General features: G+C 37.3%; 1 protein-coding gene across 5 annotated transcripts in view; it reads right to left on the reverse strand.

Annotated features, from left to right (window-relative positions):
• RBM44 (RNA binding motif protein 44) overlaps nucleotides 1–20,690 on the reverse strand; it is a 36,322-nt gene that overhangs the window by 14,011 nt on the left and 1,621 nt on the right. For 2 of the 5 annotated variants that reach the window (XM_043525778.1, XM_043525776.1), the window contains exons 2-8: nucleotides 20,014–20,118; nucleotides 17,073–17,467; nucleotides 7,060–8,732; nucleotides 6,869–6,927; nucleotides 6,205–6,381; nucleotides 3,328–3,514; nucleotides 3,211–3,236 (exon numbers count right to left, since the gene is read on the reverse strand). In XM_043525778.1, the coding sequence (XP_043381713.1) occupies nucleotides 3,211–3,236; nucleotides 3,328–3,514; nucleotides 6,205–6,381; nucleotides 6,869–6,927; nucleotides 7,060–8,732; nucleotides 17,073–17,388 (2,438 nt within the window). In that variant the 5' untranslated portion in view covers nucleotides 17,389–17,467; nucleotides 20,014–20,118. The remainder of the gene's footprint in view (nucleotides 1–3,210; nucleotides 3,237–3,327; nucleotides 3,515–6,204; nucleotides 6,382–6,868; nucleotides 6,928–7,059; nucleotides 8,733–17,072; nucleotides 17,468–20,013; nucleotides 20,119–20,690) is intronic. The other 3 variants (XM_043525777.1, XM_037912979.2, XM_043525779.1) reach the window with 2 other exon arrangements.

Consider the following 20,690-nt stretch of genomic DNA (forward strand, 5'->3'; position numbering starts at 1 on the left):
GTACAGCTTTGTGTTGGTTGTAGATATGACAAGAACATCATATATGTAACACTAGCCCTTTGTTTCCAGAGAGACAGGAAATATAAGTGCAGATCCTTGAGCTGCTTGTTTGTGGGGTCTGTTCAGATGAAAAACAGAACTTTTTCATCTCCACTGAAGTACTGAAATATTTTTCATTAGTTTGACATTTTGTGTTAGTTTTGCTGTTGATTCCTTTTCATTATTTTAAATAATAAACTTGAAACTCGTCCGTTAAACTTTATCTGTTGTAGTCAGACAATTATTAGTGACATCTCCTTTGAAAACTATTTACACAAAAATTAGTGGAGAAATCAATCTTGAGTATATCTGATACAGTGGATTTTCTGAAAATATATATTTAGAATCTGTTGCTATTCTTTATAAATGAAAGTTTATCTTTCAGCAGAGGCTGAAGAATAATCTCCTTCCAAAAAATTCAGAAAGAATTTCTTTCCAAATGGTTACCTTCTCCCATTATTCTCAAATCTCCTTCCCCTTGAGAGGCCAGCCTTTTTGCATCCTGTTTATCAAACTACCTCCCTCAACCCAAGCTAATAGTAAGGGAAGAGGGCAGTAGTTGTGAAGGTGGTGTGCACACGGGAAGCCTGTAGGAGTAGTTTGGTAAACCACGTACTGGAAGGCTGACATACGTAGGGGGGAGAGTTAATGCTCTGGTACGTGGACTATGGTATAGGACAGTAGTGGAGATAATATGGTGTGTGACTATGTGAGGGGGAATAAAGGCTGTGCACTGTTAGGTGGCTTAACTTAACTTCCCTGCTTTTGTAGTTTTGTGTACCTGAGGGTTGTGTGTTTTTGCTACTTGTAACTAGGGCTGTCAATTAATCGCAGTTAAGTCACGCAATTAACTTAAAAAAATTAATCGTGATTTAAAAAAAGCAACAGAACACCAATTAAGCAATAGAATACCAATTAAAATTTATTAAATATTTTTGGATGTTTTTCTACATTTTCAAATATATCTATTTCAATTACAACACAGAATACAAAAAGTGCACAGTGCTCATTTTATATTATTCTTGATTACAAATATTTGCACTGTAAAAATGATAAAATAGTATGTTTCAATTCACCTCATACAAGTACTGCAGTGCAATTTCTTTATCGTTAAACCTACAACTGTAGGTTTTTTTGTTACATAACTGCACTCAAAAACAAACCAATGTAAAACTTTAGAGCCTACAAGTCCACTTAGTCCTACTTCTTGTTCAGCCAATCACAAAGAGAAACAAGTTTGTTTACATTTATGGGAGATAATGCTGCCCACTTCTTAATTACAATGTCACCTGAAAGTGAGAACAGGTATTTGCATGGCACTGTTGTAGCTGGCGTTGCAAGATATTTACGTGCCAAACGTGCTAAAGATTCATATACCTCTTCATGCTTTGGCCATTGTTCCAGAGAACATATTTCCATGCTGATGACGCTTGTTTAAAAAAAATGCATTAATTAAATTTGTGACTGAACTCTTTGAGGGAGAATTGTATGTCTCCTGCTCTGTTTTACCCACATTCTGCCATATATTTCATAAAAAGATAAGGAGTACTTGTGGCACCTTAGAGACTAACCAATTTATTTGAGCATAAGCTTTTGTGAGCTACAGCTCACTTCATCGGATGAAGTGAGCTGTAGCTCACAAAAGCTTATGCTCAAATAAATTGGTTAGTCTCTAAGGTGCCACAAGTACTCCTTATCTTTTTGCAAATACAGACTAACACCGCTGTTACTCTGAAACCTGTCATATATTTCATGTTATAGCAGTCTCGGATGATAACCCAGAACATGTTGTTCATTTTAAGAACACTTTCACTGCAAATCTGACAAAATGCAAAGATACCAATGTGAACTTTTTAAGATAGCTACAGCACTCGATCCAAGATTTAAGAATCTGAAGTGCCTTCCAAAATCTGAGAGGGACGAGGTGTGGATCATGCTTTCAGAAATTTTAAAAGAGCAAGACTCTGATGCGGAAACTACAGAACCCAAACCACCAAAAAGAAAATCAACCTTCTGCTAGTGGCATCCGACTCAGGTGATGAAAATGAACATGTGTTGGTCCGCACTGCTTTGGATTGTTACCAAGCAGAACGCCTGTCCTCTGGAATGGTGGCTGAAGCATCAAAGGACATATGCATCTTTAGCACATCTGGCATGTAAACATCTTGCAACACCGGCTACAACAGTGCCATGCAAACACCTGTTCTCATTTTCAAGTGACACTGTAAACAAGAAGTAGGCAGCATTATCTTCTGCAAATATAAACAAACTTATTTATCTGAGCGATTGGCGGAACAAGAAGTAGGACTGAGTGGGCTTGTAGGCCCTAAAGTTTTTCATTGTTTTATTTTTAAACGCAGGTTTCTTTTGTATATAATTCTACATTTGTAAGTTCGACTTTCATGATAAAGAGATTGCACTACAGTACTTGATTTAGGTGAATTGAAAAATACTATTTCTTTTGTTTTTTACAGTGCAAATATTTGTAATCAAAAATATAAAATGAGCACTGTACACTTTGTATTCTGTGTTGTAATTGAAATCAATATATTTGAAAATGTAGAATACAACCACAAATATTTTAAAAATATTTAAATTCTATTATTAACAGCACGATTAATCACACGATTAATCTTTTTTAATCACGCGATTAATCTTTTCTAAATCGCTTGACAACCCTATTTGCTACCCATTAGCGCTGCAGACAACTCATCTATGCAACAGTGAACTGGACTCCTTTCAGACTTGCACATTAACAACAGAACTGTCAACTATGTGCTGAATGCAAAAATCTTTATTACTGGTGAATATATGCAAGCCAGAAATAACACAACTTAAATTTAAGATCCCAGATAGAAATTAAATGTTGAATAGTAGGGAAAATACACCTTGTTATTTGTAAATTGATAAAATCTGAACTGAAGGTCATGAGGATACAAACATAGAACTTTACAATACCATTTGCATACAGTTACTTTGCAGAGTAAAACCTCACGCTAAAATAAAATCTCACTGCCAAAAGTGCCAGCCTGCTTTTTCAGCTAAACAGAGTTGAAGTAACAAGTGAAGTTCTTACACAAAAAAACAAAAATAACTTACACTATTTATTTTGCGCTCACTTCTGGCCTATACCTTAATCTGAATATATAAATAACAATTTTAATTACTTACTTATAAAGAAGGTCATCTTTCACTAACTGTCAAGAAAAAAAGAGATTTCCCTTAGTTTTTAAATAAAAATATTCCTACTTAAAGCCAAAGAGTAACTTAAAAAAAAACCTACTGTACCTCTGAAGGAACGTAGGAAGAAAAGATCGAGAGCAATTTTGACTCTACTGATAATGGGGGCAGTGAATCCAATGGTATACCCAGGACTAATTTTTCTCTCATGCTTTCATACCTAGCCTTCAGTTCTTCAAAAACAGACAACAAAGACGACCCTAGTTCAGTCTTGGCAATGTCACTTTTAAAATTCCTGAAAAAAATATAAAAGAACACTTCAAATACGTAATAGGACATTCCTGTTACATTATTGCTTCAAGAATTATCAAAAATATTTTATGGTGCCTCAAGATTTTTTATGTCCCTGCACCTCCCCCACCACATACAAAGAAATCTATTATTTCTGATAAATGTTAGCCTGAACTAGGGGTTCTCAAACTGAGGGTCAGAACCCCTCAGGGGGTCACGAGACTATTACATGGGGGGGTTGCGAGCTGTCAGCCTCCACCCCAAACACTGCTTTGCCTCCAGCATTTATAATGGTGTTAAATATATAAGAATGTGTTTTTAATTTATAAGGGGGGGGGTCGCACTCAGAGACTTGCTATGTGAAAGGGGTCACCAGTACAAAAGTTTGAGAACCACTCGCTTAAACCATCTTGGTCTTTTGTGATCTCTAATGCCGTTTTATTTGTGACAGGTTTCAGAGTAGCAGCTGTGTTAGTCTGTATCCACAAAAAGAAAAGGAGGACTTGTGGCACCTCAGAGACTAACAAAATTTATTTGAGCATAAGCTTTTGTGAGCTAGTGAGCTGTAGCTCACAAAAGCTTATGCTCAAATAAATTTGTTAGTCTTTAAGGTGCCACAAGTCCTCCTTTTCGTTGTATTTGTGGACTTTCCTTTTTACAACAATTTCTTTTTTCTATATAGATTCTCGCATCAAAGAGTTATGAGACTCTTTCACTTTGCCCTTTGAAAGAATACTTATTTGTAATTATTTAAAAGTCTTAATAAAAATAAATTTAAAAAATACAGTAGGACAATTTGTTTCCTATTTGTAAATTTGTCTTTTCATCAATAATCACCACTCCAGAGTTATTTCTGTGTAAGATCCACTCATGGGATCAACTGGAACAGCTGAGTCAAATTTGTTTCCCCAGGGCACAGTAAGTGTATTAAAAGGCTAGATTGAAATATAGCTCCCTCAAAGATTATAAATGGATCTTCAATCACTTTAAACAATCCCAAAGAATTCCTCCAGACTGGTGGGCATTTAGTTTAAGAGAATACAATTGAAGATAAAATAGAAAACATTGTTGTATTTTCTTTCATGGTGTATTGACCTAGAGTCTGAAGTGGTTTTGGATGCAAATTCTTAAGATTTTTTTTTTTTAAAAGCAAACTAAAAAATCATAATGACAGGTTTCAAAGTAGCAGCCATGTTAGTCTGTATTCACAAAAAGAAAAAGGAGAACTTGTGGCACTTTAGAGAAGTGAGCTGTAGCTTACGCTCAAATAAATTTGTTAGTCTCTAAGGTGCCACAAGTACTCCTTTTCTTTTTTAAAAATCATATTCCATCATGCAGAATCATACTGACCTCCACATGGGTCATCAACAGGATTGGGAGCTTTAAATCCACTGCACAGAACTATTATCATTTGAGCTTACAAAGTAACTAGTAGGAACAGGCTGTTGCCCTTTACGTGGACAAACCAGCGAAGGAGGATGAAACGCAAACTTTGCCAGTGGGTTGCAAAGCTACTTGCTAGCACAAGAAGACTGTGAGGCTCATGAATCACAGGTTTAATTCCAAGTTCTGAAGAGGAAGTGTGATTTAGTGGTTATAAACTCTTTTGTCCCTGTCCCAGCCTCACTCCCAGCCTGTCTGACCCTTTTACTCCTAACCATCGTCGGGATCCTGTCCATGTTCCCTCTTTTCTTCTCTCCTACCCCCGCTCCCACTGCTCAATATGAATCTGCACCTATTCATTCTTCCAGCTCCTTTTTCTGTCTCACTTGGCTTCTATTTCCCCTGTGCCTCTCTGTTTCTACCCTGGCCCTCACCCTCTGGCATTTGCATCAGGCTGCTTCCTGCTCCTCTGTGCTGTCTGGGCACCAGCAGTGGTACAATGATAGCACAGGAGAATTCCTATTCTAAGTTCCAGTACCTGGCACTAGGGTGGCCACACCAGCTCCTGGAAGGGAGCATGTTCAGTCACTCTACAGAGATTTTCCTGTAAATTTGGTCTTGAAAACAAGTGAACTGATTTAGCTGAAATTTTCAAAGTGCACGCACAGCCTGAGGCAAACATCTGTTATGGAAAATTTCAGGCTGAATGGTTCAAGTCTGACAGTGATAAGCAACTGAAAACAGGATCTAATAATGGAAAGTGTCAGGCAATCTCAATTATATGCATCACTACCTGTTCCACCTATAATAAAGCAGGCCTATTCAGCAACTAATGCCCTCCAATAGTACTTAAACAAAACACAAAATATTACCGCAGGGATAAAAGTAAAGAAAGAATGAGGCCAATTATTACTAGCAATTTGAGCTCTGTGGCAAACACCACCATCTTCTGATAGGGTCAAAATACTCTGATGTTTTGGCATTACACTAAGAGTATGTCTTCAGCAGAACTGATTAACTGGTCCAGTGAGTGTATTTGAATATATATTACAACTACATGTGTACAAGAATACATTCAGTATTTTTCATAGCAGTGACTAATATTAATTAGATTTGGAATATTTTAATTTCACAAGATACTATCAAATAACTAACAGTTATTTGGTTGACACTCAAATGGATTTTAGGAAAGCACTTGCTGAGCTTGCTGAAAGCACTTTACATTAAAGAGCAGCTGGATTTCTTAAATTCTAAATTATTGAAGAATATCACATATCTGTTTTATTCAAGAGAAATAAAATTAATGCATGCCTGTTAAAACATTCTCTTTCTTCCATAATAAGTCTGTAAATCTTCCAGCAGTGCTGGTGACACATCCAATAGTGAGTTCTTAGAAGCTGCAATTCTGCTTTTATAGCTCTCTGCAGCAGCATCCTACAACAGTTTGATGAATAAGTCTTCTCAGTTTCTTTGCTAAGATGCAACATCCTTTAAAAGGAAAAAAATATTATTGAATTGATTAAGCAAGAGAATATATTTCTTAGTTTATTGTGTATGTATTATCTTGACATTTGAATAACTTTTAGAAGGTATTTCTGATTACATTATAGATGGAAAACTTAAAACTTAAAATCAGTTAATTCCTACTCTCCACTAGCCAAATAGGAAAAACAGTACTCCGCAGTATCAAGCTTTCACGTGATATGGTGGCTTTCACATGACATTGATCCCTAACTCAGAAGAGGAAGTGGCACTACAACTCTAGTCATCTTTATGCAGAAAGTGCAGTAATAAAAATGAAATGAAGGTCAGTGGCTCTGTTAATTTGTTAATCTTCAGTGCAAGCATTCTAAATAAATATTTACCTTGAATTCTTAATTTGCTTATTCAGAGATTAAACCTGAAAACTATTAAGTAAATTCTACATTTATCACTGAGCATCCATAAATACAAATATTTATAATTTATGACATACCTTTCAGGATTTTCTCTTAAATCTCTGACACTCAACTTATTTTTCAACTCCAAAGGATCCTAGAAACAATAATCATTTAAAGGAAAATAATTATACCATCTGCATTTACTGACACCGAAAGAGTTACAAATATAATTATTTTGTTTTAAAAACTGAATTTATTTTGAGTTGCTCAGTGAGCTCAAAATTACCTTAATTTGGGAATTCCATTCAGTTGTTGGGATTTCACTGTAGATACAATTTTCCCATGTCTCAGCAAGCCATGAGGCAATCTGCTCCATATTGCCACCTATACATGACAAATCTGTATTGCAGGCAACACTTCTACAGGTCTCAGTCTGCCATTCTTCAGACTTGATTTTATTCATCATTGTTAACTTTGTGTTGTTTGCTTTAGATACCACAGAAGCATTAGCACTAGTAGCTCTACTTGTAGTGAAACAAGCCCTAAAATCAGAACTTGCATCAACAGTCTGGTTAACTGTAACTTTATTACTTGTAGCATTATTCAAGCATGTCAGACACTTGATTTCTGAGTTAGGAAAATCTACTTGATGTCTGGTACTATCACCAGCATACTTATCTATAACTTCCACACAAGACAAATGACCATCTTTCATTGGAATTCTGGGGATTGCAAAAGAAAAATCTGATTTCCTCTCAACAGTCTTCTGGCTGCAATCATGACAATCAGAATTAAATACAGACAAAAATGATTCTTCACAACTACAAGAAATTGAATCATCTGCATTTTTGCTAGAAATCTGTGTGGATGTCACAGAAGATCTTTCCCATGGTAATACACAAGTATTTCCATGGTTCTGCAACATGCTGTTAGTGCTGTGACCATCTTTCATTTTAAACACTTTTTGTATAGCCATTTGTGATGACTGTGCAACATCACAAAAAGAAACAGCTTTCATCTTTTGTTGATTTTCTGAACTGCTCATGGAGAGTGATTTTTGATAAGCCCTTTCTCTATTCACAACAGTATCACTTTCAAATGAATTTTCACCAAGTATACTATGATATGTATCATCAGTTTGTTCCTCCTCATGATTTTCATATTTCAGGCCTTTGTAATCCATCAGTGATATGGAGTCCTGAGATGTTTTTGAGTATTCTGGTATAGCTGCTTTATTATAGAACTCATCAACAGCACCATAATCTGAGCCAAAAGAACCATCACCTAATTTGCTAACAGGATTTTGCCCACCTATGGCTCCATCACATGCAACTTCATAAAGTGGATCTACCAACTCCAGAACTTCTGAATTTTGCATCCTTAGAGTTTTAATTTGCTCAAAAGGCATATATGAGGTATTTTGATCAGAATAATCTTGTTCTTCAGCACTGTGATACTCTAGTTGTGAGTCTTCATCTACATCACTCTTGTGTCTGTCGTCACTCTCCTTGTAACTGAAATGTATATTGTTGCAGACCTTTCCCAACATACCAGCTTCACTTTTGTCTTCATATCCTTTGGAAATCCTCTCTCTTATTTTATTGTAAGTTTCAAGTTCTGCATCTAGTGATGAACTGAAACAAGCTAAGCTTTCATCTGGAAACTTTAATTCTGAGACATTTATGGAATACGCCTGGCCTGAAACAGAGCAGTTGACACCCTCTGCAAGTTCACGGGACAGAGAATCAACGCAGTCAATTTTATCAGACTTGTCTATTGTATAGGATGGCTCAGTGAAGACTCCTGTTTTACTCTTATCACTGATGTTTTCCCTTTGTTCCATGGTCCAAGTATCAGAGTTGTCACTAGAAGCAATCAGCTCAAACACAGTTTCTTCCAATTCACTTTCACTATAAAATCTTGAAGTCAACGACTTGTTTTTATTTATTGGTTTCTCACCTGATTAAAAGTAAGAAGAGAAGTTCAAAATGAATTATAATGCACAAAAATATGTCAATGTATAAAACATTTTGTCAGATAAAATAGAAATGGTATCATGCTGTGATCAACTATATTGTGATAAAGTCAGAGTTGTATGGTGCCTAAAAACAGGCAGAGTCCTGTGGCACCTTATAGACTAACAGACGTACTGGAGCATAAGCTTTCGTGGGTGAATACCCACTTGACGAAGTGGGTATTTCACCCACGAAAGCTTATGCTCCAATACGTCTGTTAGTCTATAAGGTGCCACAGGACTCTTTGCCGCTTTTACAGATCCAGACTAACACGGCGACCCCTCTGATACTCTCTAAAAACAGAAAAATTTCACTCAGAAGTCATCAGGTAAACCATGAAAAATCCCCAGAAAGATCTGCTATTTTTACTTATTTTAAGTATAATGAAAACACATTTTATCTAATATAATTCCAGATGTCCCCACAACCCAGTTAGATAAAACACTGCTCCTTCTCTTATCACACAAGCAAAGGAGGCAAAGTAAACTTTCCATCTTCTCACTTTTCTCACACTTAAAACTTTTTAAGGCCCCGGCTTCACAAAGCCCTGGCTGGAATGATTTAGTTGGGACTGGACCTGCTTTGAGCAGGGGGTTGGACTAGATGACCTCCCGAGATCTCTTCCAAACCTAATCTTCTATGATTGTATGAAATATTTGTTTCTGAGCTGAACCATCAGTTCTTTTATTGGTATACAGTGAGAAATTTACATTGTACATTACTGAAGTCATGATAACATGCAAATAGTTTTGATACAGTATTGGAGTAAAGTTGTGCCAGAAGAGACTTCTTATACCCCAGAAACGATTTTAAATGAGTGGAGCTTGTCTAAAAAAAGGCAGATGGAAGTGAAAGAGTGGAGTCCTATGTCTCCCAAGAACCAGGAATCCTGCAAGTGCTGATGGAAAGCCACCTCCTCATTTGAAGGATGGATATGGTATAATGTCCTACCAGCAATACATCAACTTGGAATGGAACCCCAAACTGAAAGGGGAGGTGGGGTAGGTAAGTGGGAATCCTGTGAAAAGTTAACTTCAAAGAAACAAAATTACAAGTAATTTCTTGTTCCTTAAACATACCGTCATCAAAATATTCCAACTTATTACGACTCAAAAGATCAAAACACATGTCAAAATAAAATAATACAATAGGCAGGGGAAAAAACAGCCAGAGACTTTGCTGCAAAGTGGTCAGAGATCAAGAGCACTGGCTGCATCACGCCAAATTTCTCTTGATACTGCCTATACACGGTGTTGTGGTGGGGGCAGTTTCACCTGGGAAGCTGGAATTTGAGAAACCCAAAAATCTTCAGAGCTAAGGGGGAATCTCACCTGTCTCTTGTTAGGAGCACAAACCCAAAGAGAAGATATCCTGTAATTAGGGTGTTTTGTTTATTTATTTACAGTGTCATGAACAAAAACAAGCTTCTTAGAACTTGATGAAAAACTCCTGCAGTAAAAGGATTAATCTCAACAGAGACAAAAGCCACCCCACACTTCCTTTGAAGAAACAGTAAATAGTCCAGTGTGCTTGGAACAGAGCAAGATTAAAGTGGCTATACTGCTGTTTCTTGCTCAACAGGAAACCAGTTTAAGTATAATTTTGTCTCTGGCTCAATAGGAAATCACTTTAAGTATAATTTTGTCTAACAGATAGATGGCTTATGACACTTATGACAAACTTGCTGTACGTCATCTGAGCTTTGGAAATCTATATTTACCCAGGTGCAAAGATCCATATTGCTACAAGGAATGAATCTGGATCTAGAAGACAGATTTGGCCCTAAGTTCTGAAACAAGCTCTGAACATAACAGCAAGGAAAATGGAAAGTCCACTTGTCACAGCAAGTGAATCTAAGTACCAGAATTGGTAAGCAAAAGATAAAGTTATGAGAATGTGAGCTCTGTCCTGCATCAACTTCCTGAAGATTAAAGGAACAAGAGAGATTGGAGGAACTTTATACAGGAAGTCATGACTCTCACTGATAAAAAAATACCTAGGATTTTAATTGGCTTCAAACAGATCAGAGGACATTATCCTTTGAAACAAAAGAATTCATATTGGCATGCTCCCTATTTGCTGAAAATGCTATTGACTATGGATGTCTTTAGGAAGACACTTGTGTTGTCCATTAGAAACTGGAAAGGCATGAAAGAAAAAAAGGCACAAAAGAGTAGTTAGGATCAACATGTCTTATATAGTTCTGTAGTTTTACACTTCTATAATTGTATTTCATTGTTATTGTTTAGCTTCACAGGAGCTAGAGTGTCACAGCCAAATGCTGATGACTCAAGGAAAGCATCCTCAAGCGCAAAGCAACAAAATAAGGCTTCAAGACAAAAATGTCAAAAACCCAGACAAAAAAGGCTACGATCCCAAAAAGAAACCAAGGTCTTGAGGCAAATCACATAAACCTCATGAAGAAACACTGAAGGAATCCCTAAAGTTCAGAGGTAAAACAAAAGGTGACATGGCACAAACACCAAAACAAAAGGACCGAGGATCTCGAGGCAAGAAATCAAGGCCTTATGACACAAAGCACAGAAGTGCTAAACTAATGCAAAGGAGTGCTGAGAAGCAAGTTCCACACAGCGATGGAATCAAGGGATATAGAATTGGTGTGGGAGTTGAAGAAATGCTCCTGTGGGGAGTTACTTTGCTGAATTATGTCAAAAAAGAACTGTTTTACTGGACAACAACTGGAAGTTCAGCAAGTGCCTGATTAACAATGAGTGAGGAAGTGGTAGCTGACTCACATTTCTAAGAACCCCTTTATGCCCACTGGCAAAGAGCACACAACATACTGCTGTCAGAATATTTAGCCAAACAGTATCTTGTATGGTATCCTATTAAAACTGGTGACATGCTAGTCAAGAATATCATAAGAGCTGTGTATAAAAAGTTATGTATGCGTGCCAGAAATACATTTTGGAGGCAATAACAAACAAGCCTGCCCTAGACAACGGAATGTGGATTTACGGGTATGCCAGGCTTGATTACAAATGACAATTAAAGTAGTACATTTACATACGAGGTAAACAAAGCAATCCAGCTAACAAGCAGCAGAGTAAACAGCTTGGCGAGCACACCTGGAGACACGCCCCAGCTTGAACCCCAAGAGGTCTTCCTGACTCTTGAGGCAAAGACTTTGGGACATATAAGGGGAGCAAAAAGACATTCTGGTTATCCATCATGTAAGGGACAAAGGGATAGCACCTTCTAATTCTGTGAAAAGCAGATCCTTGTACTGGAAGGGCTGGAGTTGCTGACAGCTTGATGTAAGAGAGAAACTGTTTTAGGCAAAGATATAGCTTGTTAGGATTACATTTCAGTCACTAGAAGGTGTGTTTGTTTGTAATCTTTTCTCTCTTTTTTATTCTTGCTTGGTATCACTTAAATCTGTGTTCTTTATTAATAAACTTATTCTTGTTTTATTACAAAACCATCTCATTGCTGTATATTAAAGTCAAGTGTGGGACCTCAGCAAAACCGACACACTGTGGTGTGCACTGTCTCTTTGGAGGCAATAAACTTAATTTGTGAGTGCTGAGGGAGAGGGACCAGACACTGCAGGTAGACATCTCTGGGGAACTTGCGTTCACTGATTATTACATCAAAGGTAAGTTTAAGACTGGTAGAGTCTCAAGGAGTTTGCTGGTGTGGCAGTGAGTTAACACACAGTTTAAGCTCCAGCAAAGCTCACTCTTGCTGAGGCAAAGTAGTAACACAGTGGCATACGATTCTGGGTGCCCTGAGGAGAATGTCATGCACTACCTTAGGGGCCAAAAAACTTAAGTTCTACCCATTTTGCAAAATTTCGCTGAGACTCAAGAGTAAAAATCCTGCACAAACAGTAACTTCAGAGAAAGTAATAGTTTGGAAACTTTCTAACAACAATGCTTTCTAATGGGAAACGAAATCCATTCCCTTCTAAGTTCCCTCTGCTGGGAATTAAAGACGCTATCTCTAACTGATAAAGAAAACAGCCTCAACACTGAACAAACAATGAAACAGTGATAGGTAATTATTATAACAAGCTTTGCAATGTATATATTTTTATTTAGTGAACTGTTATTTGGATAGCCTTTTTTTTTTTTTTTAAACTAATCACTTCAATTGTGCTTTAATTTTTTTGGTGAAAACATTAAGTTTGAATTTCCTGATTTTTGTGTAGTTAAAAATCTCAACGTAAACATGGATTATTGCATTTACAAACTGGTTTTATTAGAATTTCCTCTTTTTGTTGTTTTACACACAACTTATCATGGTGTTACTATAGGCTAGTGACAGGTTTCAGAGTAGCAGCCATGTTAGTCTGTATCCGCAAAAAGAAAGGGAGGACTTGTGGCACATTCGAGACTAACAAATTTATTTGAGCATAAGCTTTTGTGAGCTACAGCTCACTCACGAAAGCTTATGCTCAAATAAATTTGTTAGTCTCTAAGGTGCCACAAGTCCTCCTTTTCTTTTTATAGGCTAGTGAGTTTTTCTTTTTACTTATGCCCTCTAAGAGCAAAGAAAGGAGCAGAAATCAAACTCGATTCTTCTAGTAGTACTGCAAATTACTACTAGGCTAGAAGTAGAGCGCTGCGTGGATATAAATTGGTATCCACTGAACCGCAGGGCTCTCCCAGGAACCGCAATGTTGAAAGGAGCAGAACTTGGGGCTGCCGCTCCTGGGAGCCAGTGGCCCGAGCCAGTGCCCCGAGCCAGCAGCTCCTCCAGTGCATCTGTACCGCCCCCAGCCTGGCCCCCAGTCCTTCCACGCAGCTGTGTCACCTGTCCGGGGTCTGTAAAGCCTCACCAGAGGACAGGGCTAGGGGCGGTACAGCCGGAGGAGCTTCCAACCCAGGGCACTGGGAGTGGCGGCCCCACTTTCTGCTCCTTTCGCTGCTGCGGTTCCCGGGAGAGCCCTGCAGTTCAGCAGATACCATTTTCTATCTGTGGATATCTGCATCCGCGCATATAAATTTGTATCCATGCAGGGCTCTAGCCACAAGGTATTTTTATAATACCAGACAAAAACCAAGCCAGCAAAACAAGCCATTTCAAAATAAAGTCCTGTTTAAAAAAATTATTCTGTAGCATTAAGAACAGCCATTGTATCAAGAACGGATTTGAGATTTTACCAGACATCTAGTAAGCAGAGAGCTATACCCATCAGGTGAATGAGGAGGGGCTGGAGGAAAGAAGAGGAAGGTCACCAAGAGGTCCAGCATCAACAGCTCAAGTGCTTTGGCTGCAGTGCTTAGCTTTCACATACAACAAGAATGAAACTGAAATGATTGACCATTTCACTACTACATAGAGGATTCTGAGCAGCATAAGTCAAACTGACTAAAGTTGTTAATTTTAGTTGCTGCTGCTCAGGGTTGGACTAGATGACCTTCTGAGGTCCCTTCCAACCCTGATATTCTATGATATTCTATGAAAGCCATAAGCAATGACAAAAACACCAGAGATGTCTTCAGATTCAGGAACTCAGCACTACACAAATTTAGGTTAGGTTAATTATTTAGGTTAGTATTAGTATTAGGTTAATATTTGTACGTTTACCACGGCAACTAATAAGGCTACAAACTTTTTTTAATGAAAGCGTAAATTATGTGGAAATTGTCACAGTGGAATGGATTTTTCAAACTCCAACCAAGAAATAAAGCACAAACTCCAGGAAGGGTGATACTCTAACTTACACATCATCTATCCAATGTTATAATATTCTTAAAGGGTAAAATCAAATAAGATTAGGCCTATTTGACCAGTAAGGCCATCTACTTTCAAACACTGCTCCTTCGATTGTAGCTATCACTTCAATAATTTACTCATCCCAGGATGCAACAGTACATCTACAATATAATTTGAATTTCTGGGAAATCAGTTAAAAATTTTATAAACTGGTACATACGTACAAGTTGAAGACTGAAGGACAGTAACTATTGCAGCATCAGGGTGATGCTGAGCTATATGCACTCTAAGCTAGGTCTACACTACGCATCTTTTAGTAACACAGCTGTGTCGCTACAGCCGTGCTGCTAAAAGGCACACGGTGTAGCTGCTGTTTGTCAGCTCTCCTGCCAACAAAAATCTTCCACCCCCAACGGCAGGAGCGGCGCTTGTCGTTGGCAAAACTTGTTTCTTTCAGGGTGTGTGTGTGTGTGTGTTTTAACACCTCTGAAAGACAAAAGTTTTGTCATTCAGCTGCCAGTGTAGACATAGCCTAAGTAAAAGATCCTGATTAGTGGACACATACAAAGATGCTCTGCACCCTATTTTATCTGTATAAGATACTTACATGGATTGCATTATCATCACATCTGAGCACATCATAGTCTTTAATGTATTTTTCCTCACATCAGTTCTGCGAGGTAAGGAAGTACTATTATTCCATTTTAAGATGGGAAACTGAAGCACAGAGAAACTAAAGACTTGTCTACATGAACAATTTGTTCATGGCAAGCTGGGATGTGAATCTACTCTGCACCTTATCCTGCATCAGGTTAACTGTCCATGTGCATCCTGCTGAGAAACATTAACAGTTTGTTAATATGCTTTGACTCCATTCTCTTTGAAACGGAACTGATCAAAGCGCTTTAACAAACTGTTAATGCACATCAGCAGGGCGTCATGTACATTTAGTCCATGGCAGGCTAGTATGGGGTAGATTCACACTCCAGCTTGCCCTGAACGAAACGTTCCTGTAGACAAGCCCTAAGTGACTTGCCCAAAGGTAAACAGGAAGTCTGTGGCAGATCAGGGAAACAAACCTGGATCTCTTCAGTGAAGTTCCTAACTACATAACCACTCTTCCGTTTTTAAATATCCAGATCATCATTGTTACAAAACCAGATTTTCCCCAGACACTGCCACGTGTGCATATATCACACATACAGTCCTCATTCAGGATTATATATAGACCAAGTTTAAAGGTTTAAAATAAAAAAAAACCTGTAACAGCTTAAAAATGTTCTCTCCCTTGTTCATGACAGAACAACCTCAAACTGAATGATTAGATTTTCTAGCATTCAGAACTAAAAGAAAGCATAAAAAATTTCAGTCCTAAGTATTATAAATTGAGAAATTTCTCAATTTCTAAAGCAAGTAAAAACAGAGATATAGAATGGAAGTGCCATGTCAACTTTTATCTTGCTGTGGTAATTTTATATGCATTCCAGATTTAATCTATCTACCCAATTAACCTCAATTTCACAACATATGAGCCAAAAGTCCAATCTAATTTTATTGCATGTGAAAAAATTCAAATAGTGTAACTCACCTATAAGACAAGACCAGAAAGTCCAGGAAAACATTATGAGTCTGTAACAGTATCCATTTAACTCAGTTATTTGTAAACACCATTAACTTCAATTTGATTTTATTCAAACAAGACACTATCACAGCAACTGGGTTCCTAACAATTTTTTTAAAAATACAAAATTAAAGCAATACCAACTGCACAGGATAGCCACGCCCCACCATTTTCATGGTAAAATTTACATTTCTTTTACTCAAAGAATTGATTCCCTACAATATCGTATCTTAATTCAAAGCCTCAGTTAAAGGCTCGCCAGACAAAGGAGACTTTGCATTGTATCCTGCAGCCAATCTCTGGGTCTAAAACTGACAAAAGAAGTGCATTTCTCCTCTACAGAAAATACCCTGCTGACAGTCCTAAAAAGTTTTATCCCAAGAACCAATATCAGAAGCAACTCAGCTGATTTTGGCAGATCAAAGCAAAGCATATTGCAGTACACTGACAGGTGTAAAGTTTTTCCAAAAACTGAGCAGTTAATCTTTCATTTTAACAATTATTCTTCCATACAGCTTCAAGTTACAGATTCTTGACATTTGTATCTATACTCATGTAATGCTATAAATGTTGATCTTTAGCACGAAGCTTAAAAATACTTTTTCAAAAGAGAAATAAAATATTAATATTTCAAATATGGTATCGTTTCACTTGTCAGAGTGGCAGCTAACTGACGTACATTTTTTTGTCTTGTCTGATTTGCCAATCTCAAATACTGTATATTTAATATGTACTACATAAACAATTATTTTGCAGCATAGAAAAAAAGATTTTTCCTAATGTGGTCCCAATCCTGCATGCAGTTCATGCACAGGGAACTGATTTCTGGTTACAATAATATATTTATTATAAAATCCCACAATATATTTCATATTGCCTTAAATAGGTTTTGAATATAATATATTTGCTTTTATGGAGATTCTCAAAACAGTAATGTATAGAGATATTACTAACCTAATGAAAGCAGAACAAACTCACCTGGAGTTTTAGAAAAAGTATTATGATTCTCTAGAACATGTATTCCAGAAGCATTCATTGCAGTAGTACTAGTTCTCCAGTAATGACATCTCGTTGCCCCAGGAGTAAGAGCAACTGGTTGGACAGAGGGCAATAATACATAGGGGTTTGATATCAGTGGATTGGAGAGTGGTTCAAATATAGTGAACTGAGCAGTTGTTCCCGGATGAAAATATAAAGGGGGTGCTGAGTAAGTGATTCCCTCAGAAATAGCAGGCCTTACAGACAACACCGGCACTATTGGTGAAATTTCATTAAAATAAGATGGACATGACATGATTTAAGATTTGTGGCATTTAGTCCACACATGTGACCTGGTGACAGTATGCCAAAAACAGCTATATGCACCATGAATCCTGAAATACAAACAAAAAATTAGTAAAATTTAGTAAAGTTAAAAACACCGGATTAAAGAAACTCAGTCACAAAACTCTCACGTTCTACTCAAACTTGCACCATATTACTTCTTGCTCATTTACATGTTTATGGGAGTAAAACATCATTGTTAATATCTAGTAATTAGAAACACCCAGCTTTGACACAAAAAACAAGAAAGGATATAGTATCTGACAACTGAGGTGGCAAAGGGAAAAGGTGTGGGCAGATTTCTGCACTGACGAAGGCTATTTCTCCATCTTACTGATTCTTTGTTCACTGTATGATATCATTTCTTCAGTACTATCTATTTCCTAAGGAAATAATGAATATATTTTGCTTACTAAAGTAAGGCTGTTATTGGTAACTGTTATTCCCCAAGAAATACAACCACTACCCAAATACAGAAACTTGAGCACACAAATGATGCCACACGTTCCTTTTTACTCTATATGATGCATCCATTGGAAAATTAACAGCATTATCAACTAACATTTTTGTGGGATTTCTGTCCATTTTTCTTTTTTCGTATATTAATCTATTGTATTCATCTACTGTATTTTCAATCAACTATCAGAGATACCTCGTCTGATAAATCCAATTAAATAAATAAATGCATAAGGCAAATAGCAAACTTCATACTGCTCAATCCGTTTGATTGCCCACCCATTAGCTCATTTCAATATGAAATATTTACACAATAAATTCAGAGAACTTCATTAACGTAATGTTATGGTCGAGATTTTAAATATGGAAAGTCATGAAATTCTGTGTTATGTTTTCCAATGCAATCATTTCTCAGCCACCTTGAACATAATGGCCCCAATTCAGCGCATCTTAAACAGGAGTACAACTTATTACCCACTCACAAAACCGTTAAATTTTGTCCATCAACTTTAATGCCTTAATTTTAGGGCTTAGTTAAATTTACAGGTAAGGACTAGTAGGTAATATCTACCAATTCTAATACTTCAGGCTTTTCTGACTAGCACACTGGAAACAGTAAAATCACAGGAATGGAAAATAATTTATTTCCCCCATCCTCAGGACAGTAACGCAAAATCAAATTTAAAAGATTAACACAAAAAAGCAGGATCTGAAGACAAATCTCTCATCCTGCATTAATGGGATCTACAAAAAAGCAAATTTATTTTTGAGATTTAAAAAAAAATATTACTTTGAATTTCAGTGTTTTCTACTAACTCACTCTACATAACTAGCAAACTAACATGTTCAAATATTATGTGAACATGCAAATGTACACAAGAATATATTTCAAATGAAAATCCAAGCCTTAAATTAAATCTGAGCTACCACTACAGCAGCGATAATGTAAAAATGGAAGAGGGAAATGTCTTTCTATTACTTAATCCTCTGAAAACCTGTGCTGCAACATCAGCTGTAGAGTCTCAGAAGGCTAGGTCCCTGCTCGCTACTTTGATGACTATACATTTGTTGCAGCAACTGCAGAGGTTCAGAATGGAAAAAGACACCTGAAAATAGAGGAAAAGATCCATGATGAAGCATCTGCCTTAGGACATGCCTAACACGGAGACTACGTGCATGGTAAACGGGGATGTAAATCTACAATGCTTTCACCTGCCATGTGCTAAATTGCTCCAATGAATTAAAAGTTCTGTGGTGCCCATAACATAGTGGTGTTTCAAACATACAAATATTAAGGCCATGATCCTGCTACTTGTTGAGTGGACAGACCAACTGATTTCAGTGAAGCTCCACATGGGCGGAGCAGTCTGCCTGTGTAGAGTGAATCACAGGATCAAGGTCTAACTACCCATTTCCAATATTTTATGCTGTAGACAAAGTTGCCTTTAGATATAAGACCTTCTATCAAGCCCTTCTGAAAAACACAGGGAAAAAGCAACTCAAAAAGTTTTGAAAAATCTGATATTTGGAATATTTGGGAAAATCTAAATGGCAACTGTCAGGAAAGTCTCTCCTTCTGACATGGACACCTTTTTAACATACGGTAAATACTATGTACATGCTTAACAATACATTTAGTCTCTCACTGCACTTCCAGAGAGCTGCAAGTTTTCCAGATGTTTAAAGAAATCTCTTAATACTCCCGAAGTTTTTTTTTTTTTAAATGAGTAATGTACAAGACACTGGATAGCTCTGATGTGTGCTGCAAACCGCCCCCCCCCCCCAAACAAACAAAAAGCTGAAAACCCAAGCAACAAAACCGCAATTAATGTGAAGCAGACAGTGCACAACTTTTCTACATAATCAAAGAAATCACAAGTGCCCATCTTACTTCATGCTTCCTAAATTCAGTCCACTCACCTTTCTATATATGACATTCACATCATCCCCGCTGTTTCAACAAGCTGTTCAATATGTCCTAGTTACAGTAATGTTTAGTGTTTTACAGTGCTGTTTAACAGTTATTAACTCCAAAGAGATTTAATTTTGAAGATTGAGATTCTCCAAATATTTGTCTCAAAACAATTATTTTACAAACAGGAACATACTTATTAATTTCATTAAGAAATGTAATTTATACCTTAATCCAAAAATGTATTAGGTGTGGAGCCCCACTGACTGTAACGGGGGGTCCAGTCACACTCAGCAACTTGCTTAGGTTTCGGGTCCAAATTAGATTATTTAACTGAAATAAAAGGATATTCATTACGAGTGCTGAGAGGGGCAAAAATGCCACTGTTGTGCATTTATCTAGCTTAAGGTCTTACACAGCCCATTTTTGGAGTACCTGAGCATCTCAGAAGCTTTAATGTATTTATCCCCAACGTAGGCAATGCTGTTATCCCCAATGAAAAGACTAGGAAGCAAGGCACACAAAGCAAGTCCACATTACAAAATTAAGTCAATCTAAGTTATGTCAACCTACAGCCACCACAGTAAATAAATTGCTTTTGCATGTCCACACTAAGCTCCATGACAGGTTTCAGAGTAACAGCCGTGTTAGTCTGTATTCGCAAAAAGAAAAGGAGTACTTGTGGCACCTTAGAGACTAACCAATTTATTTGAGCATAAGCTTTCGTGAGCATCCGATGAAGCGAGCTGTAGCTCACGAAAGCGTATGCTCAAATAAATTGGTTAGTCTCTAAGGTGCCACAAGTACTCCTTTTCTTTTTACTAAGCTCCATGTATCACCGGGGTTCATCGCCACCAGGACCGCTTGCACCCAATTAACTGTCAGTGTGGGGCATTGTGGGACAC

Source organism: Chelonia mydas, chromosome 11 (assembly GCF_015237465.2).
Source record: "Chelonia mydas isolate rCheMyd1 chromosome 11, rCheMyd1.pri.v2, whole genome shotgun sequence".
NCBI classification, from domain to species: domain Eukaryota; kingdom Metazoa; phylum Chordata; order Testudines; family Cheloniidae; genus Chelonia; species Chelonia mydas.